This window comes from Hylobates moloch, unplaced genomic scaffold, assembly GCF_009828535.3.
Source record: "Hylobates moloch isolate HMO894 unplaced genomic scaffold, HMol_V3 SCAFFOLD_5, whole genome shotgun sequence".
NCBI classification, from domain to species: Eukaryota; Metazoa; Chordata; class Mammalia; order Primates; family Hylobatidae; genus Hylobates; species Hylobates moloch.
In genome coordinates, this window is record NW_026652280.1 from 93771123 (window position 1) to 93795704 (window position 24582).

The 24582-nt window shown below is 39.6% G+C and overlaps 1 protein-coding gene across 1 annotated transcript in view; it reads left to right on the forward strand.

The window, feature by feature from the left end:
• DNAH12 (dynein axonemal heavy chain 12) overlaps positions 1-24582 on the forward strand; it is a 258401-nt gene that overhangs the window by 102290 nt on the left and 131529 nt on the right. The window contains exons 24-30 of the mRNA XM_058439110.1: positions 437-556; positions 1954-2110; positions 2342-2514; positions 6853-7005; positions 7276-7515; positions 8165-8410; positions 8765-8884. Of these exons, the coding sequence (XP_058295093.1) occupies positions 437-556; positions 1954-2110; positions 2342-2514; positions 6853-7005; positions 7276-7515; positions 8165-8410; positions 8765-8884 (1209 nt within the window). The remainder of the gene's footprint in view (positions 1-436; positions 557-1953; positions 2111-2341; positions 2515-6852; positions 7006-7275; positions 7516-8164; positions 8411-8764; positions 8885-24582) is intronic.

Here is a 24582-nt window from a genome sequence, read left to right on the forward strand (position 1 = left end):
GCCTCCCAAAGTGCGGGGATTACAGGTGTCAGTCACCGCACCTGGCCTTGACTAGCTTTTTCTAAGTTTACTAAAATTTTTATATTTTATTATGATAGAAGTAGTAGGTATTCTGTATGGAAAACTTGACAACTTTCCACAGCAAAGGAACATAAAAATCACATAGAAATCAACTTCCAGAAGAATCAACAGTTAAATCTGCCCATTATTAACATGTTGGTGTTTATCTTTCCATTCTTTTATAAATAAATATTTCAAAAACATAATAATAATTTATAAAATTTGGAGGGAGTCTTTTAGTCATTTAACATTTTTTATGACTATATGATATTCTAGCCTATGTATGTACCAAATATTGCATTTCTCTATTGCTAGACATTTAGCTATTTTTTCTCATTCAACCTTTTAAAGTTAGAAATTTATTTTAATTGTTCAGGCTTATCCAGAATCTGCAAGAAGAGACTGGGTTCGAGAGTGGCCTGGCCAAGTTGTACTTTGTGTTTCTCAAATGTTCTGGACATCTGAGACACAGGAAGTTATAAGTGGCGGGACGGAGGTAAATAATTGTTTGCTTTTAAGTAACGTCCTTCATTCCAGGTTTTTTTAAATTTAATTTTATTATTTTTAGAAATGAGATCTTGCTATGCTACCCAGGCTGGTCTTGAACTCCTGGCCTCAAGAAATCCTCCCACTTCAACCTCCCAAAGTATTAAGATTAGAGGCATGAGCCGCTGTGCCTGGCCCCATCCTATGTTTCTTAGTTAGCTTATCTATTGTTTGCAAAGACAATACGTCTGTCAGTTTCTATATATAATCTTAAAATTATAACTATTCATTGAGAACTTTTTTTTTTTTTTTGAGACGTAGTTACGCTCTTGTTGCCTAGGCTGGAGTGCAAGGGCGTGATCTCGGCTCACCGCAACCTCCGCCTCCCAGGTTCAAGTGATTCTCCTGCCTCAGCCTTCCGAGTAGCTGGAATTACAGGCATGTGCCACCACACCTGGCTAATTTTGTATTTTTAGTAGAGACGGGGTTTATCCATGTTGGTCAGGCTGGTCTTGAACACCCGACCTCAGGAGATCCACCCACCTTAGCCTCCCAAAGTGCTGGGATTACAGGCATGAGCCGCTGCACCCGGCCTGAGAACTTGTTCTTAATATTTTATTGGGCTTAGACAAAATCACTCACAAAATTCATTTCTCCGTGTGTGTGTGTGTGTGTGTGTGTGTGTGTGTGTGTGTGTGTGTTTAGAGACAGGGTCTTGCTCTGTCACCCAGGCTGGAGTGCAATGGCATAGTCATAGCTCAGTATAACCTCAAACTCCTGGGCTCAAGCTATCCTCTTGCCTCAGCCTCTGAATAGCTAGGACCACAGGCACACACCACCACATCTGGCTAATTTAAAATTTTTTTAATAGAGACAGGAGTCTCTCTGCTTTGCCAGGCTGGTCTTGAAATCATCTCCTCAAATGATCTTCCCACCTTGGGCCTGGTGCCATGGCTCATGCCTGTAATCCTAGCACTTTGGGAGACCGAGGTAGGTGGATCACTTGAGGTCAGGGGTTCGAGACCAGCCTGGCCAACATGGTGAAACCTCATCTCTACTAAAAACACAAAAAATTAGCCAGACCTACTGTCACATGCCTGTAGTCCTAGCTACTCAGGAGGCTGAGGCAGGAGAATCGCTTGAACCCAGGAGGCAGAGGTTGTAGTGAGCCAAGATCCCGCCACTGCAGCCTGGGTGACAGAGACTCTGTCTCAAAAAAAAAAAAGAAGATCCTCCCATCTTAGCCTCCTAGATGCTGGGATTATAGGCATGAGACACCGTGCTTGAACTCATTTCTATATTGAGATAAAGAAGTCAGAATTGTTTTATAAAAGATTAAATATATAAAATACATGTTTTAAGTATGATGTGACATCAATTAGATTGCTTTTTTTTTTTATTTTGTAGGGATTAAAGAAGTATTATAAGGAACTTCAGAACCAACTGAATGAGATTGTAGAGCTGGTAAGAGGAAAGCTGTCTAAGCAGACCAGGACCACTCTGGGGGCTTTGGTTACTATTGATGTCCATGCTAGAGATGTGGTCATGGACATGATTGAAATGGGTATGTGACTTTTTCTTTAATTTTAAAGATAAAATGTTGATAGCATCTGGAAACAAAGACTTGTACTATATGTATTTTTCTCTCAACAGAATTTTTTTAACACAATCTTTTTTATAAGTTGGCAAACATAAATTATTTTTAATATTTGCAGTTATAAAAGATAAAATACTTCTTTTAAAAATTATTTCCATTTAAGGATCACGTGTCTTATTTTACTTTATTTTTTTCTAGGTGTCTCACATGATACAGATTTCCAGTGGCTTGCTCAGCTCCGATATTATTGGGAAAATGAGAATGCCCGAGTTTGTATCATTAATTGTAATGTAAAATATGCTTATGAATATCTTGGTAACTCACCTCGACTTGTCATTACGCCTCTAACTGACAGGTGTTACAGAACGCTGGTATGCATTTAAATTATCTTAATTCACACATTAACAATTACTTTTTGCTGTAGCGTCATCTTTTCTCACTTGTCTCACCTGCGGTAGTTGAATACAATTATCCCTTTCTAATCCCAAATTCTCTTTATGCAAAATTATAATAGTGAATATTTACTTCTGGGTGCTTCTGTAGCATACAAGAGTGTTTGAACTTTATCGTATGAAAGTTGTGAGTCACTCCGATTGAGGGTAATTAGAAAGAGGAAAGTATTGACAATATAATGACAAAACTGGAGCTTTGGAAAATGGTATCAGTTTTTGCAGTGGAGTCTTGGGAGAGATGACAGGAAGATGAGAAAAGTACATTTGGGCCTTAGGACACCAAATTAGTGCTGTTAAATAGGATGGAGAGATGAAATGTATGGGGGTGCTGCTGAGACCTGAGATCCAGAGCTGAAGCTATGGAGGACAGAGCTGTAACTATAAAAACCCTGGGAATGTGGTTGCCGGATAAAATACAGGATTCTCAGGTAAATTTGAATTTCAGACAAGCAACAAATAATTTTTTAACATAAGTAAATATGTCCCAAATATTGCATGGGACATACTTACACTAATAAATTATCCATTGTTTATCTGAATGGTAGCAGTGGAAATTACCCAAGTCACATGGCACCAAAATATGTTACCAGTGGAGCATATCTGTATCGGTACGAGACTGCAGCAACCTCAATTCTTACCTCCTCAGAAGAAAGAGTTCGACTGAGGGGCATAAGCCAGAAAGAGACTGAGGCAAGGTTTAGAGCAGGAGCAAAAGTTCATTAAGAAGCGTTAGAGCAGGAACGAAAGGGAGTAAAGTACACTTCAAGGAGGCCCAAGTGAGTGACTTGAGAGATCAAGTACACAGCTTGACCTTTTGACTTTTATACATTGGCATACTTCTTGGGTCTTGCATTACTTCTCCCCACTCACCCAACTCCTGAGATCTTATGGGGAAAACTGCTGATCATCAGTTTCAGGTGTTTTCTATTTGTTGGGAGCTGGCCCATCCCTGGCACCAGCTGTGACCAATTATTACTTTAGAGAGATAGTTAACAACCCCTGACCATCACCTGATGGTCACTGGACACTCCTGGTGTGTGTGGGATGGGGAGCGCTCTCCGGCTCTGCTCGTACCTCACTAGCTACCCACTGTAACAGAATTTTTTGTTTGTTTGGTTTTGTTCTGAGACAGAATCTCGCTGTGCCACCCAGGCTGGAATGCAGTGGTGCCATCATGGCTCACTGCAACCTCTGCCTCCTGGGCTCAAGGAGATCCTCCTACCTCAGCCTCCTAAGTAGCTGGGACTACAGGCAGATGCCACCACACCCGGCCAATTTTTGTGGTTTTTTTTAGTAGAGATGGGGTTTCAGCCATGTTGCTTGCCCAAGCTGGTCTTGAACTCCTGGGCTCAAGCCATCTGCCTGCCTCAGCCTTCCAACGTGCTGGGACTGCAGACGTGAGCCACTGGGCCTGGCCGTTATCTGAAATAAAATTTAACTGGGCATTCTGTATTTGTATTTGGTAAATCTGGCAACCGTATCTACGGGAATTGAGAAGGAGCATCAAGAAGTACCACTCTACCTGTGCTGAGTAAGTGAAATTAAAGTGTCTTCGAATGAGTTATGTTAAAGCAGAAATGAAGTGGCAATTCTTGTGCAAAGGATTTATTAGGTAATGTTCTTTGTAAAAACCTGTAGGGAAATAAGGACAGCAGGATGGGACAGTAAAAAGCTAAGCAAAGATGTGGTTTCAACAGATGTACAGTTGTAGCCTGATCTCACAGGGCGCTCTGAAGCATGAATGGCATGAGTTATTCCACTTCAAAGCAGCAGGGTCTGACTTTTGTACCCGTTTAATGTCATTGACGAAGGGTCACCCGTGGGGCAGGGATATGAGTAAGCTTTCAGGCATTTTCTTGCTGATAAGGAGAAAAGAGCGGCTGTGAACTATTTGCAACTGACACAGCAAATGGGGGATGAATGCAATGGCTGGGTAAAGGGGCTCTGGGTAGGGCAACAATGGGTCTAGGAGAAGAGATTTCACCAAACCCTTTATTTTCTCGAGTAGCTGCCTGCGGGCAGGACCTATGTCTGTCTTGTTCTCTATTCTAGTGCTGAACAAGGACACAGTTATCCCTAAATATTTTTTGAGCAGATGAATTTCAAGATAGGATGTCATATCTATTACCTCTGTGAAGTCAGAAGCTGTGATATGCTTATAAGGTGGAGGCTAACAACTTTGAGTTGTAAAAATCAGAATCATATTCAACACTTTTTGAGACGGAGTTTCGCTCTTATTGTCCAGGCTGGAGTGCAATGGCGCAATCTCGGCTTACCACAACCTCCACCTCCCCGCTTCAAGCGATTCTCCTGCCTCAGCCTCCCAAGTAGCTAGGATTACAGGCATGTGCCACCACACCCAGCTAATTTTGTATTTTTAGTAGAGACAGGGTTTCTCCATGTTATTCAGGCTGGTCTCAAACTCCCTACCTCAGGTGATCTGCCCACCTTGGCCTCCCAAATTGCTGGGATTACAGGCATGAGCCACCTCACTGGGTCACCTTTTTTTTTTTTTTAATTGAGACAGTCTCACTCTGTCACCCAGGCTGGAGTGCAGTGGTGCGATCTTGGCTCACTGCAACCTCCACCTCCCAGGTTCAAGTGATTCTCCTGCCTTAGCCTCCCAAGTAGCTGGGATTACAGGCATGTGCCACCGTACCTGGCTGATTTTTGTATTTTTAGTAGAGACAGGGTTTCACCATGTTGGCCAGGCTGGTCTTGAACTCCTGACCTCAAGTGATCCACCTGCCTATGCCTCCCAAAGTGTTGGGATTATAGGCCTGAGCCACTGTGCCCACCTGGGATCATATTAAACACTTGAATACAACACTAGACACTGAGAAAAAGTCTCCTAGTATATTTATTATTCATAATAAAGGGAACATGTTTGTGAACATTTTCTTAAAATTGAAGAACCTGAGGTTTTCAGCAATTAAGTTAATGGGCATTAACAATATGGCATCCATTATAAATTTAAAATAGGTTGGCCAGGTGTGGTAGCTCACGCCTATAATCCCAGGACTTTGGGAGACTAAGGCAGGAGGATTGCTTGAGCTCAGGAGTTTGAGACCAGCTTGGGCAACATAGTGAGACCTCTTCTGTACTAAAAATACAGAAAACAAACTGAGTGTGGTGGCATACACCTGTAGTCCTAGCTACTCGGGAGGCTGAGGTGGGAGGGTTGCTTGAGCCCAGGAGGCAGAGGTGCACCTAGTCAAGATCTCACCACTGCACTCCAGCCTGGGCAATAGAGCGAGACCCTGTCTCAAAAAACAAAATAAAATGGATGAAATATCACTGATAACTGTATTTTTACACTAGCTGTCTCTCTTGGATTTTTAAAATAAAGTAAAAATATCATTTTGTGGTTTACTTATTTTTAAAAATAGACCTTTTTTTGAGCAGTTTTAGGGTCATAGCAAAATTAAGAGCAAACTACAGAGTTCTCTTATTCCCCCGTCCCCATTATATGCACAGCCTTGGTCACTTAGCCCTACTTTTTCTAAAAGAAATTAAACTTGAAACTCCCATGAAACAGACTCCATAGTTAGAGCAGACTGTAATTTATGTTTCTAAAAATTTCCAGCCACTATTCCAGTCATTGTGGGGACCCAGGAATAATTCAAATACTGCTGATACTGCCATTAAGCACTTTAAAGACTAATTGATGAGAAAAAAAGAATGTATGTAATTAAGTAGAATACAAGGTAGAAAGTGATACAACCGGTAAGAGAAGCATAGAACAGTTTTATGGGAACATAGAAAATGGAGAACATACCAAGAGTAAAAGGCAATAGCCAGGCAAATCATAGACAAAATTATATAATAGGTCATCTATTTCTTTTCCTAATGATGAGTGCCATTTATAGCTCTCACTTTCTGGTGTTTTACCCCCTTTGCAGCGAGCCATCCAGAATGTGTCATTATTGTCCTCCACAACCACTTCTAATTAAAACCTTCCTGAACTAATTTTACCCCCACAAGGCTAGATTTTCTTTGTTTTTAAAGGCAAATGGGATACCTATGAAAGTGTCAGAAGACAAGGAAGTTTTGATACATTTTCACTTTTTTGAACATTTTAAAATGCTTTCTCTTTGTGCAGCTAGAAAAATTTGTGCTAAAAATTAACTGAACAATGTAATTATATAATGGCTTCTCTGAAGCTACAGAACAGACTCAATCCATTTGGTAAACAAGTGTCTGTTGTTTTTTTAAATTTAAGCATGGATTTCTTTTCACACGTATTTTTCATTTCAGATAGGTGCTTTCTATTTAAACCTTGGAGGTGCTCCAGAGGGGCCAGCAGGCACAGGAAAAACTGAAACCACCAAGGACTTGGCTAAAGCTCTTGCTGTACAGTGTGTGGTGTTCAACTGTTCTGATGGGCTAGATTATCTAGCAATGGGAAAGGTAGTTAAATTGCTGAATCAATAATATTAAATGTTACAAACTTAGAGCTAGGTCTAATTGGATAAATGGAAGCAAACTCATGTTTAAACATATGAATGTGTTTTGAATATTACTTGGACTTTCATTTTAGGAGTAAAGACATTGTTTTTATCCTTGGAACTTTTGCTAAATTTAACTTTCAATTCTGACTTAAAATGTGAAATATTTGTTTTAAGAGATGATATCCTTTCCTGAGAAAAAAAATCACTTTCCTTTTTTCTTTGTCCTTAGTTTTTTAAAGGATTGGCTTCTTCTGGTGCTTGGGCTTGCTTTGATGAATTCAATCGAATTGAGTTGGAAGTGTTGTCAGTGGTAGCTCAACAGATCCTTTGCATTCAGAGAGCTATTCAACAGAAGTTGGATGTGTTTGTTTTTGAAGGGACAGAACTTAAGCTCAATCCAAATTGTTTTGTAGCTATTACCATGAATCCCGGCTATGCAGGACGCTCTGAATTGCCAGACAATCTTAAGGTAATTTATTTTATTTATTTATTTATTTATTTATTTATTTATTTATTTATTTATTTATTTATTTATTTATTTATATTTTTGAGACAGAGTCTTGCTCTATTGCCCAGGCTGGAGTGCAGTGGCACGATCTCGGCTCACTGCAACCTCCACCTTCTGGGTTCAAGCGACTCTCTTGCCTCAGCCTCCCGAGTAGCTGGGACTAGAGGCACGTGCCACTACGCCTGGCTAATTTTTTGTATTTTTAGTAGAGACAGGGTTTCACCGTGTTAGCCAGAATGGTCTTGATCTCCTGACCTCATGATTCGCCTGCCTCAGCCTCCCAAATTGCTGGGATTACAGGCGTGAGCCACCGTACCCAGCCAGTATTTTTTAAGAGTGTAAGTTTGTGAATTAAAAAAACCCAGCATAATCCATTCAAAATGATTTTTTTCCATAAAATTGTAATTTCCCTCCCAAAACTTTTTTAGACATCGAAAAAAATACTAACTGCATAAAAATATTAAAAGTACTACTGAAAAAAATTAGAATTTAGAAAAAGGTGCTGCATTTGGAGAATAAACTTGACAACACCACACTTTTGAATGCTTATGCTCAGCTTAAAAACAGCTTCATTTATGTACTAATATATTTCATTTATTTTATACTTCAGGTTCTTTTTAGAACAGTGGCTATGATGGTTCCAAACTATGCCCTTATAGCAGAAATCTCCCTCTACTCTTACGGATTTTTGAATGCAAAACCTCTGTCTGTGAAAATAGTAATGACCTATAGGCTTTGCTCAGAGCAGCTCTCATCGCAATTTCATTATGACTATGGAATGAGAGCAGTAAAAGCCGTTTTAGTGGCTGCTGGCAATCTAAAACTAAAATACCCAAATGAAAATGAAGATATACTTGTAAGTATTAAATATAAACATTGGGAAAGTTTCAGTAGAAAGATAATTTTCTTTAGTGAGGTTAATCAGGAACTACAAATAGGCACTTGAGAGGGTTGTGCTTTGTCTTTTCATAAGAGGTTGAAATGATAGTTTTTTGGGTTATGTTGTTATACTTCATATGAATGTAAAGACTTTTTAGTTTGATAAGCATAGTATTGGCTTTTTATTATAGGGATTCCGTAGAGCAATGTAAAATAAACTTTGACTTTTAGCCAGGGGAGTGGGGTGGGGCAGGGCGGGGTGGGGCAGGGGGAGAAGTGGGGTTGCAACTGCTGGCAACTAACTTACATTGTACTTTTTGGGTAATTTTAGCTTCTTCGGTCAATTAAAGATGTAAATGAACCAAAGTTTTTATCACATGATATACCTTTATTTAATGGAATAACTAGTGACTTATTTCCTGGCATTAAACTTCCTGAAGCTGACTATCACGTAAGTAAACCCATGAGAATGACTTATTTGGTATAATAAATTCATCTGATGACTCAGTTGTTTACCAAGATTTATTAATGAGTGAAATTGTTCTGTTTGGAGGAAAATCCCCTATTTTGACCACTTTAGTTAATAACAATAAGTAAATTTGAGTACCTTCTATTATATGATACCAGGGTTAACCTGTCAAGATTCAGGTTAAACAGGCCAGGTACGGTGGTTCACACCTGTAATCCCAGGACTTTGGGAGGGTGAGACGGGTGGATCACCTGAGGTCAGGAGTTTGAGACCAACCTGGCCAATATGGCGAAAACCTGTCTCCACTGAAAACACAAAAAATTAGCCAGGCATGGTGGTGTCCCACCACTGTACTCCAGCCTGGTAGACAGAGCGAGACTCAGTCTCAAAAAAAAAAAAAAAAAGTTATTTGTAAGAGAATAAGTATTATTATTATTTTATTTTATTATAATTATTATTGTTTTTGGAGACAGAGTTTTGCTCTTGTTGCCCAGGTTGGAGTGCAATGGCACGATCACGGCTCATTGCAAGCTCTGCCTCCTGGGTTCAAACAATTCTCCTGCCTCAGCCTCCCAAGTAGCTGGGATTACAGGCAAGCGCCACCACACCCAGCTAATTTTGTATTTTTAGTAGAGATGGGGTTTCTCCATGTTGGGCAGGCTGGTCTTGAACTCCCAGCCTCAGATGATCTGCCAGGCTTGGCCTCCCAAAGTGCTGGGATCACAGGTGTGAGCCACCGCGCCTGGCCGAGAAAAAATACTTTATTTTCTATCTTGTGATTTATAATATTAGTATGCATACTGTAATAGTGTATTACACTATTGTGTAATATATAGTATTGCATATTAAATACTATTGTGTATTTTATTAGATAGAAATGAAAGTAGTAAACATCCTATAGGTAACATAATAAGGCGTTGTTTGTCAAATTTAGGTAATACACTCACTTTTTTTTTTTTTTTTTTAAAGGAAATGGTCCTTAACACAAACACACAGTAACTATGGGTAGTGATGAATATGTTAATTAGATTGTGGTAATCATTATATAATGTATATGTTTATCAAATCATCATGTTGCACCTTGAATATATAAAATTATTTGTCAATTAAAAATTTAAAATAACAAAAATAAGACACAAACCACTCGCGTTTCCAACTTCATGTAAATTATACATATTATAATGAAGCTTAAATATATATATACTTATCTGCTGCTTATAGCTGTTATAGAAAACCAGAATACAATTTAAAATTAATTACAGGCCAGGTGTGGTGGCTCACACCTATAATCCCAGCACTTTGGGAGGCCGAGACAGGTGGATCACCTGGGGTCAGGAGTTTGAGACCAGCCTGGCCAACATAGTGAAACCCTGTCTCTACTAAAAATACAAAAATTAGCAGGGCATGGTGGTGCACGCCTGTAGTCCCAGCTTCTTGGAAGGATGAGACAGGAGAATTGCTTGAACCCAGGAGGAGGAGGTTGCAGTGAGCCGAGATTGCGCCATTGCATTCCAGCCTGGGCGACAGAGCAAGACTCTGTCTTAAAATAAAAATAATAAATAACGTTACAAACAAAACAATCTCAAATTCAATTTAATACAATTAATGAAATAGGTGATATGTGGCTGAAACTAACTTGTTACTTTATGGGGATTTCTATTGTGAAATGTACAGTGAAGATTCTCTCGAGTCCAGTGTTCATAAACCACCTTTTGCCAAGTGATGATTCAATTCTTCCATGTCTTCTCTTTACTATTATGACTGCAGAATCTTTTTGTTTGAGCTGTCAAATCATTAAGAGATCACTTAATTTAAAGGCATCTTTATTTTTTTTGTCTGTTTTTTAAATTCTTATGCTCAAATACTAATATGCATTTTATGGCAGGTTAAGGTGACTATCAAGATGATTCAGGATATGCTAATATGATTTTTAAACACCAAAATGAAAACACAAACTTTTAATATTTTCTTGAAGAACTCTTATGTACCCTTATGAATACAGCAATAAATCTGTAGATTCCAGTTGGAAAAATAGTGCTAAATTGCCATCTTGCTTTTTAACGTGTTTTGTATTTGTTTTACTGACTTCTTTTGGATTTCAAAAAATGTTTATCACTCCATTTTATCTTCTCCATTGGCTTTATAGTTTTACCTTAGTGGTCACTCCATAGGTTGCAGTATATATCCTTGGCTTATTACAACTTTACAGTTAGTATTTTACCAGTTGACAAAAAATATAAGCACCTTAAATGGTATAGTTTCATTATCCACTCACTCCTGCCCATTGTGCTATTGTTGTCATATATTTTACTTCTATATATTTTGTAAACACCACAATACATTGTTATTATTTCCTGCTTTAAGTATTAGTATTTGAAAAAAAAAAGCCTTTTACACTACTCTTTCTTTTTTTTTTTTTTATAATAATTTTTTTTTTTAATTATGCTTTAGGGTTTTAGGGTACATGTGCACAATGTGCAGGTTTGTTACATATGTATCCATGTGCCATGTTGATTTCCTGCACCCATTAACTCATCATTTAGCATTAGGTGTATCTCCTAATGCTGTCCCTCCCCCCTCCCCCAACCCCACAACAGTCCCCGGAGTGTGATGTTCCCCTTCCTGTGTCCATGAGTTCTCATTGTTCAATTCCCACCTATGAGTGAGAACATGCGGTGTTTGGTTTTTTGTCCTTGGGATAGTTTACTGAGAATGATGTTTTCCAGTTTCATCCATGTCCCTACAAAGGACACGAACTCATCATTTTTTATGGCTGCATAGTATTCCATGGTGTATATGTGCCACATTTTCTTAATCCAGTCTATCGTTGTTGGACATTTGGGTTGGTTCCAACTCTTTGCTATTGTGAATAGTGCTGCAATAAACATACGTGTGCATGTGTCTTTATAGCAGCATGATTTATAGTCCTTTGGGTATATACCCAGTAATGGGATGGCTGGGTCAAATGGTATTTCTAGTTCTAGATCCCTGAGGAATCGCCACACTGACTTCCACAATGGTTGAACTAGTTTACAGTCCCACCAACAGTGTAAAAGTGTTCCTATTTCTCCACATCCTCTCCAGCACCTGTTGTTTCCTGATTTTTTAATGATGGCCATTCTAACTGGTGTGAGATGGTATCTCACTGTGGTTTTGATTTGCATTTCTCTGATGGCCAGTGATGATGAGCATTTCTTCATGTGTTTTTTGGCTGCATAAATGTCTTCTTTTGAGAAGTGTCTGTTCATGTCCTCTGCCCACTTTTTGATGGGGTTGTTTGTTTTTTTCTTGTAAATTTGTTTGAGTTCATTGTAGATTCTGGATATTAGCCCTTGGTCAGATGAGTAGGTTGCAAAAATTTTCTCCCATTCTGTAGGTTGCCTGTTCACTCTGATGATAGTTTCTTTTGCTGTGCAGAAGCTCTTTAGTTTAATGAGATCCCATTTGTCGATTTTGGCTTTTGTTGCCATTGCTTTTGGTGTTTTAGACATGAAGTCCTTGCCCACGCCTATGTCCTGAATGGTATTGCCTAGGTTTTCTTGTAGGATTTTAATGATTTTAGGTCTAACATATAAGTCTTTAATCCATCTTGAATTAATTTTTGTATAAGGTGTAAGGAAGGGATCCAGTTGCAGCTTTCTACATATGGCTAGCCAGTTTTCCCAGCACCATTTATTAAATAGGGAATCCTTTCCCCATTTCTTGTTTTTGTCAGGTTTGTCAAAGATCAGATAGTTGTAGCTATGCGGCATCATTTCTGAGGGCTCTGTTCTGTTCCATTGATCTATGTCTCTGTTGTGGTACCAGTACCATGCTGTTTTGGTTACTGTAGCCTTGTAGTATAGTTTAAAGTCAGGTAGCGTGATGCCTCCAGCTTTGTTCTTTTGGCTTAGGATTGACTTGGCGATGCGGGCTCTTTTTTGGTTCCATATGAACTTTAAAGTAGTTTTTTCCAATTCTGTGAAGAAAGTCATTGGTAGCTTGATGGGGATGGCATTGAATCTATAAATTACTTTGGGCAGTATGGCCATTTTCACAATATTGATTCTTCCAACCCATGAGCATGGAATGTTCTTCCATTTGTTTGTATCCTCTTTGATTTCATTGAGCAGTGGTTTGTAGTTCTCCTTGAAGAGGTCCTTCACATCCCTTGTAAGTTGGATTCCTAGGTATTTTATTCTCTTTGAAGCAATTGTGAATGGGAGTTCACTCATGATTTGGCTCTCTGTTTGTCTGTTATTGGTGTACAAGAATGCTTGTGATTTTTGTACATTAATTTTGTATCCTGAGACTTTGCTGAAGTTGCTAATCAGCTTAAGGAGATTTTGGGCTGAGACAATGGGGTTTTCTAGATATACAATCATGTCATCTGCAAACAGGGACAATTTGACTTCCTCTTTTCCTAGTTGAATACCCTTTATTTCCTTCTCCTGTCTGATTGCTCTGGCCAGAACTTCCAGCACTACGTTGAATAGGAGCGGTGAGAGAGGGCATCCCTGTCTTGTGCCAGTTTTCAGAGGGAATGCTTCCAGTTTTTGCCCATTCAGTATGATATTGGCTGTGGGTTTGTCATAGATAGCTCTTATTATTTTGAGATACGTCCCATCAATACCTAATTTATTGAGAGTTTTTAGCATGAAGAGTTGTTGAATTTTGTCAAAGGCCTTTTCTGCATCTATTGAGATAATCATGTGGTTTTTGTCTTTGGTTCTGTTTATATGCTGGATTACATTTATTGATTTGCGTATGTTGAACCAGCCTTGCATCCCAGGGATGAAGCCCACTTGATCATGGTGGATAAGCTTTTTGATGTGCTGCTGGATTCGGTTTGCCAGTATTTTATTGAGGATTTTTGCATCAATGTTCATCAAGGATATTGGTCTGAAATTCTCTTTTTTGGTTGTGTCTCTGCCAGGTTTTGGTATCAGGACGATGCTGGCTTCATAAAATGTGTTAGGGAGGATTCCCTCTTTTTCTATGGATTGGAATAGTTTCAGAAGGAATGGTACCAGTTCCTCCTTGTACCTCTGGTAGAATTCGGCTGTGAATCCATCAGGTCCTGGACTCTTTTTGGTTGGTAAGCTATTGATTATTGCCACAATTTCAGAACCTGTTATTGGTCTATTCAGAGATTCAACTTCTTCCTGGTTTAGTCTTGGGAGGGTGTATTTGTCGAGGAATTTATCCATTTCTTCTAGATTTTCTAGTTTATTTGCATAGAGGTGTTTGTAGTATTCTCTGATGGTAGATTGTATTTCTGTGGGATCGGTGGTGATATCCCCTTTTTCGTTTTTTATTGCATCTATTTGATTCTTCTCTCTTTTCTTCTTTATTAGTCTTGCTAGAGGTCCATCAATTTTGTTGATCTTTTCAAAAAACCAGCTCCTGGATTCATTAATTTTTTGAAGGGTTTTTTGTGTCTCTATTTCCTTCAGTTCTGCTCTGATTTTAGTTATTTCTAGCCTTCTGCTAGCTTTTGAATGTGTTTGCTCTTGCTTTTCTAGTTCTTTTAATTGTGATGTTAGGGTGTCAATTTTGGATCTTTCCTGCTTTCTCTTGTGGGCATTTAGTGCTATAAATTTCCCTCTACACACTGCTTTGAATGTGTCCCAGAGATTCTGGTATGTTGTGTCTTTGTTCTCGTTGGTTTCAAAGAACATCTTTATTTCTGCCTTCATTTCATTATGTACCCAATAGTCATTCAGGAGCAGGTTGTTCAGTTTCCATGTAGTTGAGCGGTTTTGAGTGAGTTTCTTAATCCTGAGTTCTAGTTTGATTGCACTGTGGTCTGAGAGACAGTTTGTTATAATTTCTGTTCTTTTACATTTGCTGAGGAGAGCTTTACTTCCAACTATGTGGTCAATTTTGGAATAGGTGTGGTGTGGTGCTGAAAAAAATGTATATTCTGTTGACTTGGGGTGGAGAGTTCTGTAGATGTCTATTAGGTCCACTTTATGTAGAGCTGAGTTCAATTCCTGGATATCCTTGTTAACTTTCTGTCTCGTTGATCTGTCTAATGCTGACAGTGGGGTGTTAAAATCTCCCATTATTATTGTGTGGGAGTTTAAGTCCCTTTGTAGGTCACTGAGGACTTGCTTTATGAATCTGGGTGCTCCTGTGTTGGGTGCATATATATTTAGGATAGTTAGCTCTTCTTGTTGAATTGATCCCTTTACCATTATGTAATGGCCTTCTTTGTCTCTTTTGATCTTTGTTGGTTTAAAGTCTATTTTATCAGAGACTAGGATTGCAACCCCTGCCTTTTTTTGTTTTCCATTTGCTTGATAGATCTTCCTCCATCCCTTTATTTTGAGTCTATGTGTGTCTCTGCACGTGAGATGGGTTTCCTGAATACAGCACACTGATGGGTCCTGACTCCTTATCCAGTTTGCCAGTCTGTGTCTTTTGATTGGAGCATTTAGCCCATTTACATTTAATGTTAATATTGTTATGTGTGAATCTGATCCTGTCATTATGATATTAGTTGGTTATTTTGCTCGTTAGTTGCTATTGTTTCTTCCTAGCCTCGATGGTCTTTACAATTTGGCATGTTTTTGCAGTGGCTGGTACCGGTTGTTCCTTTCCATGTTTAGTGCTTCCTTCAGGAGCTCTTTTAGGGCAGGCCTGGTGGTGACAAAATCACTCAGCGTTTGCTTGTCTGTAAAGTATTTTATTTCTCCTTCACTTATGAAGCTTAGTTTGGCGGGATAGCAAATTCTGGGTTGAAAATTCTTTTCTTTAAGAATGTTGAATATCGGCCCCCACTCTCTTCTGGCTTGTAGAGTTTCTGCTGAGAGATCAGCTGTTAGTCTGATGGGCTTCCCTTTGTGGGTAACCCGACCTTTCTCTCTGGCTGCCCTTAACATTTTTTCCTTCATTTCAACTTTGGTGAATCTGACAATTATGTGTCTTGGAGTTGCCCTTCTCGAGGAGTATCTTTGTGGCGTTCTCTGTATTTCCTGAATCTGAATGCTGGCCTGCCTTGCTAGATTGGGGAAGTTCTCCTGGATAATATCTTGCAGAGTGTTTTCCAACTTGGTTCCATTCTCCCCATCATTTTCAGGTACACCAATCAGACGTAGGTTTGGTCTTTTCACATAGTCCCAAATTTCTTGGAGGCTTTGTTCATTTCTTTTTATTCTTTTTTCTCTAGACTTCCCTTCTCGCTTCATTTCATTCATTTCATCTTCCATCAGTGATACCCTTTCTTCCAGTTGATCTCATCTGCTACTGAGGCTTCTGCAATCTTCGCGTAGTTCTCGAAACTTGGCTTTCAGCTCCATCAGCTCCTTTAAGCCCTTCTCTCCATTGGTTATTCTAGTTATCCATCCTTCTAATTTTTTTTCAAAGTTTTTAACTTCTTTGCTATTGTTTTGAATTTCCTCTCGTAGCTCAGAGTAGTTTGATCGTCTGAAGCCTTCTTCTCTCAACTCATCAAAGTCATCCTCCATCCAGCTTTGTTCCGTTGCTGGTGAGGAACTGCGTTCCTTTGGAGGAGGAGAGGTGCTCTGTTTTTTAGAGTTTCCAGTTTTTCTGCTCTGTTTTTTCCTCATCTTTGTGGTTTTATCTACTTTTTGTCTTTGATGATGGTGATGTACAGATGAGTTTTTGGTGTGGATGTCCTTTCTGTTTGTTAGTTTTCCTTCTACCAGACAGGACCCTCAGCTGCAGGTCTGTTGGAGTTTACTAGAGGTCCACTCCAGACCCTGTTTGGCTGGGTGTCAGCAGCGGTGGCTGCAGAACAGCGGATTTTCGTGAGACCACAAATTCAGCTGTCTGATAGTTCGTCTGAAAGTTTTGTCTCAGAGGAGTACCCGGTTGAATGAGGTGTCAGTCTGTCCCTACTGGGGGGGTGCCTCCCAGTTAGGCTGCTCAGGGGTGAGGGACCCACTTTAGGAGGCAGTCTGTCCGTTCTCAGATCTCCAGCTGCGTGCTGGGAGAACCACTACTCTCTTCAAAGCTGTCAGTCAGACAGGGACCTTTAAGTCTGTGGAGGTTCTTGCTGAGTTTTTGTTTGTCTGTGCCCTGCCCCCAGAGGTGGAGCCTACAGAGGCAGGCAGGCCTCCTTGAGCTGTGGTGGGCTCCACCCAGTTCGAGCTTCCTGGCTGCTTTGTTTACCTAAGCAAGCCTGGGCAATGGCGGGCGCCCCTCCCCCAGCCTCGCTGCCACCTTGCAGCTTGATCTCAGACTGCTGTGCTAGCAATCAGCGAGACTCCGTGGGCACAGGACCCTCCGAGCCAGGTGCAGGACACAATCTCCTAGTGTGCCGTTTTCCAGGCCCGTTGGAAAAGCGCAGTATTGGGGTGGGACTGACCCGATATTCCAGGTGCCGTCTGTTTCCCCTTTCTTTGACTAGGAAAGGGAACTCCCTGACCCCTTGCGCTTCCCGAGTGAGGCAATGCCTTGCCCTGCTTCGGCTCGCGCACAGTGCGCTTCACCGACTGTCCTGCACCCACTGTTAGGCACTCCCTAGTGAGATGAAACCGGTACCTCAAGCAGAAATGCAGAAATCACCCATCTTCTGTGTCGCTGGGGCTGGGAGCTGGAGACCGGAGCTGTTCCTATTCGGCCATCTTGGCTCCACCTCTTTCTGCTTTTTTAGAGAAGGAAAACTCGTCCTGCCTCAGTATGCAGCAGCCAGTAAAAACCTACACTACTCTTTCTAGTGCTTTTATTCTTTCCAGCAGATATATGTTTTCATTTGGGATCTTTTATTTTTAACCTAAAAAACTTCCTTTAGTATTTGTGTGTATGTGAGTCTTCTGGCAACAAATTCCCTCACCTTTTGTCTGTCTGAAAATGTCTTTATTTAATCTTTATTTCTGAAGAATATTTTCGTGGATATAGAATTCTAGATTGGCAAGGCGTCTCCTCCCCACCCCGCCCCGCCCCCAGCATTTAAAGATGTTATTTCATTGACTCCTGCCTTTCAGTGTTGTGCTTAGAAGTCAGGCATTTTTCTTATTCATGCTCCTCTGGCTGTTTTAATATTTTTTCTTTTTCTTTTTTGGTTTTGAGCAGTTTGACTATGTGCCTAGTTTTGTTTTGTACTTTATTGCCTGGGATTTGCTATGCTGCTTGAATCTGTGTGTTGATGTGTTTTGCCAGAAAATTTTCTTTTCTTTTTTTAAAGACGGGGTCTCACTTTCACCCAGGCTGGAGTGCAGTGGCATGATCATAGCTCACTGCAGTGTCAAGCTCCTGGGCTCAAGCAATTCTCCCACCTCAGCCTCCCAAGTAGCTGGGCCTACAGGCACGTGCCACCACACCCAACTAATTATTTTAATTTTCGTAGAGACAAGGTTTTACTTTGTTGCTCAGGGTGGTATCAAGCTCTGGGCTCAAGCAGCCTCCTAAAGAGCTGTGTACAGGCATGAGCCACTGTACTCAGCCAGAAAATTTTCAGTAATTATCTTTTTATATGTTTTTATGCCCTGATTTTTTCTCCTCTCCCCTTCCGGAACTTCAGTGACATGTATATTAGACTATGCTATATAGTTTCATGTGTCTCTCATGGCTCTTTTTTTTTTTTCTTTTGTTTTTCATTACTCTCTCTCTGTAGTTTGGATACTTTCTAACTGACCTATCTTCAAGGTTAGTGGTTCTTTCTTTGGCTTTGTCCAGTTTGCTGATAAGCCCATTCAATGAATTCTTAATTTCACATATTTTGATTTTTTTAGTTCTAGTTGTATCCAATTGGTTTTTAGATATTTCTCTTTTCTGCTAAAATTCTATATTTCTTCTTCTATTTTTTCTATCTTATGATCTATTCTTTTTTATATTTTGTAAATGTATTGTCAAGTTCTTATCTGTTAATTATGACATCGGGTCATCTATGAGTTTGTTTTGTTTACTGTTTTTTCTCTTGGTCATCAGCTATTACTCATGACTTCGTTATTTTTTTGGTTCTGTTATGAAGTGACTATTTAGAGTTAGGGTCTTGCTCTGTTACCCAGGCTGGAGTACAGCAGTGCAGTCATGGCTCACTGCAGCCTCCAACTCCTGGGCTCAAGCAATCCTCCTACATCAGCCGTCTGAGTAGCTGGGACTACAGGCATGTGCCACCACACCTGGCTAATTTTTTGTATTTTTAGTAGAAAGGAGGTCGTGTTATGTTGCTCAGGCTGGTCTTGAACTCCTGGGCTCAACCCATCCACTCACCTTGGCCTCCCAAAGTGCTGGAATTACAGGCATGAGCCACTACTCCCGGCCTATTTATTTATTTTTAAAGGAATTTCAACTTTTAGATTCAAGGGGTACATGTGCAGGTTTGTTTCATGGGCATAATCATGACGCTGAAGTTTGAGGTATTATTGATCCCATCACCCAGGTACTGAGCATAGTACCCAATAGTTAGTTTTTCAGCCCTTATTCCCTTCCCTCTCTCTTCCCCTTAGTAGTCCCCAGTGTCTGTTGTTGCCATTATTATGTTCATGAGTACCCAGTGTTTGCTTACCACTTATAAGTGAGAACATGCAGTATTTGGTTTCCTGTTCCTGTGTGAATTTGCTTAGAAGAGTGGCCTCCAGCTATATCCATGTTGCTGCAAAGGACATGATTTTGTTCTTTCTTATGGCTGTAAGGTATTCCATGGTGTATATGTACATTTGCTTTATTCAATCTACTGTTGATGGGCACCTAGGTTGATTCCATGTCTTTGCTATTGTGAATAGTGCTGTAGTAAACATAATGCATGCATATGTCTCTTTGGTAGAACAATTTATTTTCTTTTGGATATATACCCAGTAATGGGATTCTTGGGTCAAATGGTAGTTCTGTTTTAAGTTTTTTGAGAAATCTCTAAACTGCTTTCCACAGTGGCTGAACTAATTTGCATTCCTACCAACAGCATATGAGCATTCCATTTTCTCTGCAGCCTTGCCAGTATCTGTTGTTCTTAACTTTTTAGTAACAGCCATTCTGACTTGTATGAGATGGTATCTCATTGTATTTTTGATTTGCATTTCTCTGACGATTAGTGATGTTGAACATTTTTTCATATATTTGTTGGCTGCTTGCATGTCTTTTGAGAAGTGTCTGTTCATATCCTTTCCCCATTTTTAAATGTTTTTTTCCTGTTCAATTGTTTAAGTTCCTTATCAATTCTGGATATTAGACCTTTGCTGGATGCATAATTTGTGAATATTTTCTCCCCTTCTGTAGGTTGTTGTTTTTTCTGTTGGTAGTTTATTTTGCCATGCAGAAGGTCTCTAGTTTAAATAGGTCCCACTGGTCAATTTTTGTTTTTGTAGCAATTGCTTTTGAGGACTTAGTCATAAATTCCTTCCCAAGGCCAATATCCAGAATGGTGATTCCTAGGTTTTCTTCTAGGATTCTTACAGTTTGAGATCTTAACTTTTCAGTCCATATTGAGTTAATTTTTGTATGTGGTGAAAGGTAGGGGTTCAATAATTCTTCTATATATGGCTAGCAAGCCATCCTAGCACTATGGATTGAATAGGGAGTCTTTTTGCCATTGCTTTTGTCCACTTTGTTGAGGATCAAGTGGCTGTAGGTGTGCAGCTTTATTTCTGGGTTCTCTAATCATTCAATTGGTCTGTGTCGCTATTTTTGTACCAGTACGATACAGTTTTGGTTACTGTAATCTTACAGTTTGAAGTTGAGTAATGTGATTCCTCTGGCTTTGTTCTTTTTGCTTAGGATTGCTTTGGCTATTCAGGCTCCTTTTTGGTTCCATCTGAATTTTAGAATAATTTTTTTCTAGTTCTGTGAAAAGTAATCTTGGTAGCTTGATAGGAATAGCATTGAATCCGTAGATTGCATTGGACAGCATGGCCATTTTAACAATATTGATTCTTCCAATCCATGAGCATGGAATGTTTTTCTTTTTTTTTAATTATTATTATTATACTTTAAGTTTTAGGGTACATGTGCACAATGTGCAGGTTTGTTACGTATGTATCCATGTGCCATGTTGGTGTGCTGCACCCATTAACTCCTCATTTAGCATTAGGTATATCTCCTAATGCTGTCCCTCCCTCCTCCCCCCACCCCACAACAGTCCCCGGAGTGTGATGTTCCCCTTCCTGTGTCCATGTGTTCTCATTGTTCAATTCCCACCTATGAGTGAGAACATGCGGTGTTTGGTTTTTTGTCCTTGCAATAGTTTACTGAGAATGATGGTTTCCAGTTTCATCCATGTCCCTACAAAGGACATGAACTCATCATTTTTTATGGCTGCATAGTATTCCATGGTGTATATGTGCCACATTTTCTTAATGCAGTCTATCGTTGTTGGACATTTGGGTTGGTTCCAAGTCTTTGCTATTGTGAATAGTGCCACAATAAACATACGTGTGCATGTGTCTTTATAGCAGCATGATTTATAGTCCTTTGGGTATATACCCAGTAATGGGATGGCTGGGTCAAATGGTATTTCTAGTTCGAGATCCCTGAGGAATCGCCACACTGACTTCCACAATGGTTGAACTAGTTTACAGTCCCACCAACAGTGTAAAAGTGTTCCTATTTCTCCACATCCTCTCCAGCACCTGTTGTTTCCAGACTTTTTAATGATGGCCATTCTAACTGGCATGAGATGATATCTTATTGTGGTTTTGATTTGCATTTCTCTGATGGCCAGTGATAATGAGCATTTTTTCATGTGTTTTTGGCTGCATAAATGTCTTCTTTTGAGAAGTGTCTGTTCATGTCCTTCGCCCACTTTTTGATGGGGTTGTTTGTTTTTTTCTTGTAAATTTGTTTGAGTTCATTGTATATTCTGGATATTAGCCCTTGGTCAGATGAGTAGGTTGCAAAAACTTTCTCCCATTTTGTAGGTTGCCTGTTCACTCTGATGGTAGTTTCTTTTGCTGTGCAGAAGCTCTTTAGTTTAATTAGATCCCATTTGTCAATTTTGGCTTTTGTTGCCATTGCTTTTGGTGCTTTAGAGATGAAGTCCTTGCCCATGCCTATGTCCTGAATGATATTGCCTAGGTTTTCTTCTAGGGTTTTTATGGTTTTAGGTCTAACGTGTAAGTCTTTAATCCATCTTGAATTAATTTTGGTGTAAAGTGTAAGGAAGGGATCCAGTTTCAGCTTTCTACATATGGCTAGCCAGTTTTCCCAGCACCATTTATTAAATAGGGAATCCTTTCCCCATTGCTTGTTTTTGTCAGGTTTGTCAAAGATCAGATAGTTGTAGATATGTGGCATTATTTCTGAGGGCTCTGTTCTGTTCCATTGATCTATGTCTCTGTTTTGGTACCAGTACCATGCTGTTTTGGTTACTGTAGCCTTGTAGTGTAGTTTGAAGTCAGGTAGCATGATGCCTCCAGCTTTGTTCTTTTGGCTTAGGATTGACTTGGCAATGTGGGCTCTTTTTTGGTTCCATATGAACTTTAAAGTAGTTTTTTCCAATTCTGTGAAGAAAGTCATTGGTAGCTTGATGGGGATGGCATTGAATCTATAAATTACCTTGGGCAGTATGGCCATTTTCACGATATTGATTCTTCCAACCCATGAGCATGGAATGTTCTTCCATTTGTTTGTATCCTCTTTTAATTCATTGAGCAGTGGTTTGTAGTTCTCCTTGAAGAGGTCCTTCATGTCTCTTGTAAGTTAGATTCCTAGGTATTTTATTCTCTTTGAAGCAATTGTGAATGGTAGTTCACTCATGATTTGGCTCTCTGTTTGTCTGTTATTGGTGTACAAGAATGCTTGTGAGTTTTGTACATTGATTTTGTATCCTGAGACTTTGCTTAAGTTGCTTATCAGCTTGAGGAGATTCTGGGCTGAGATGATGGGGTTTTCTAGATAATCATGTCATCTGCAAACAGGGACAATTTGACTTCCTCTTTTCCTAATTGAATACCCTTTATTTCCTTCTCCTGCCTGATTGCCCTGGCCAGAACTTCCAACACTATGTTGAATAGGAGTGGTGAGAGAGGGCATCCCTGTCTTGTGCCAGTTTTCAGAGGGAATGCTTCCAGTTTTTGCCCATTCAGTATGATATTGGCTGTTGGTTTGTCATGGATAGCTCTTATTATTTTGAGATACGTCCCATCAATACCTAATTTATTGAGAGTTTTTTAGCATGAAGGGTTGTTAAATTTTGTCAAAGGCCTTTTCTGCATCTATTGAGATAATCATGTGGTTTTTGTCTTTGGTTCTGTTTATATGCTGGATGACATTTATTGATTTGCGTATGTTGAACTAGCCTTGCATCCCAAAGATGAAGCCCACTTGATCATGGTGGATAAGCTTTTTGATGTGCTGCTGGATTCGGTTTGCCAGTATTTTATTGAGAATTTTTGCATCAATGTTCATCAAGGATATTGGTCTAAAATTTTCTTTTTTGGTTGTGTCTCTGCCAGGCTTTGGTATCAGGATGATGCTGGCCTCATAAAATGTGTTAGGGAGGATTCCCTTTTTTTCTATTGATTGGAATAGTTTCAGAAGGAATGGTACCAGTTCCTTCTTGTACCTCTGGTAGAATTCGGCTGTGAATCCATCAGGTCCTGGAGTCTTTTTGGTTGGTAAGCTATTGATTATTGCCACAATTTCAGAGCCTGTTATTGGTCTATTCAGAGATTCAACTTCTTCCTGGTTTAGTCTTGGGAGGGTGTATATGTCCAGGAATTTATCCATTCCTTCTAGATTTTCTAGTTTATTTGCGTAGAGGTGTTTGTAGTATTCTCTGATGGTAGATTGTATTTCTGTGGGATCGGTGGTGATATCCCCTGTATCATTTTTTATTGCATCTATTTGATTCTTCTCTCTTTTCTTCTTTATTAGTCTTGCTAGTGGTCTATCAATTTTGTTGATCTTTTCAAAAAACCAGCTCCTGGATTCATTATTTTTTTGAAGGGTTTTTTGTGTCTCCATTTCCTTCAGTTCTGCTCTGATTTGTGTCATCTATGATTTCTTTCAGCAGTGTTTTGTAGTTCTCCTTGTAGAGATCTTCACCTCTTTGTTTAGATATATTCCTATGGTGTGTGTGTTTATGTGTGTGTGTATGTCTATTGTAAATGGAATTTCTTTCCTTTTTTTTTTTTTTTTTTTTCTGAGACAGAGTCTCACTCTGTTGCCCAGACTGGAGTGCAGTGGCGCAATCTCTGCTTACTACAGCCTCCGGAGTAGCTGGGATTACAGGTGCATGCCACTACTGCCCATCTAATTTTGTATTTTTAGTAGAGATGGGGTTTCACTATGTTGGCCAGGCTGGTGTTGAACTTCTGACCTCAAATGATCCACCCGCCTCAGCCTCCCAAAGTGCTGAGATTACAGACGTGAGCCACTGCACCCAGCTGGATTGCATTCTTGATTTAACTTTCAGCTTGAATGTTACTGGTGTGTGGAAATGCTACTGATTTGTGTACATTGGTTTTGTTCCTGAAACTTTACCATAGTCATTTATCAGTTTCAGGAGCCTTTTGGCAGAGTCTTTCAGGTTTTCTAGGTGTAGAATCAAATTGTCAGAGAAGACAGATAGTTTGACTTCTTTTATTTCTATTTGGATGCCTTTTATTTGTTTCTCTTGCCTGATTGTTCTGGTTAGGACGTCCAACTTTAAGTTTTGATTATATGTTAAACATTGTGTATAAAATAATTATACAGGCTAAGGTTTTTGTTGTTGTCGTTTTGTTTTGTTTTTGTTTGTTTGTTGTTGTTGAGACGAAGTTTCACTCTTGTTGCCCAGCCTGGAGTGCAGTGGTGCG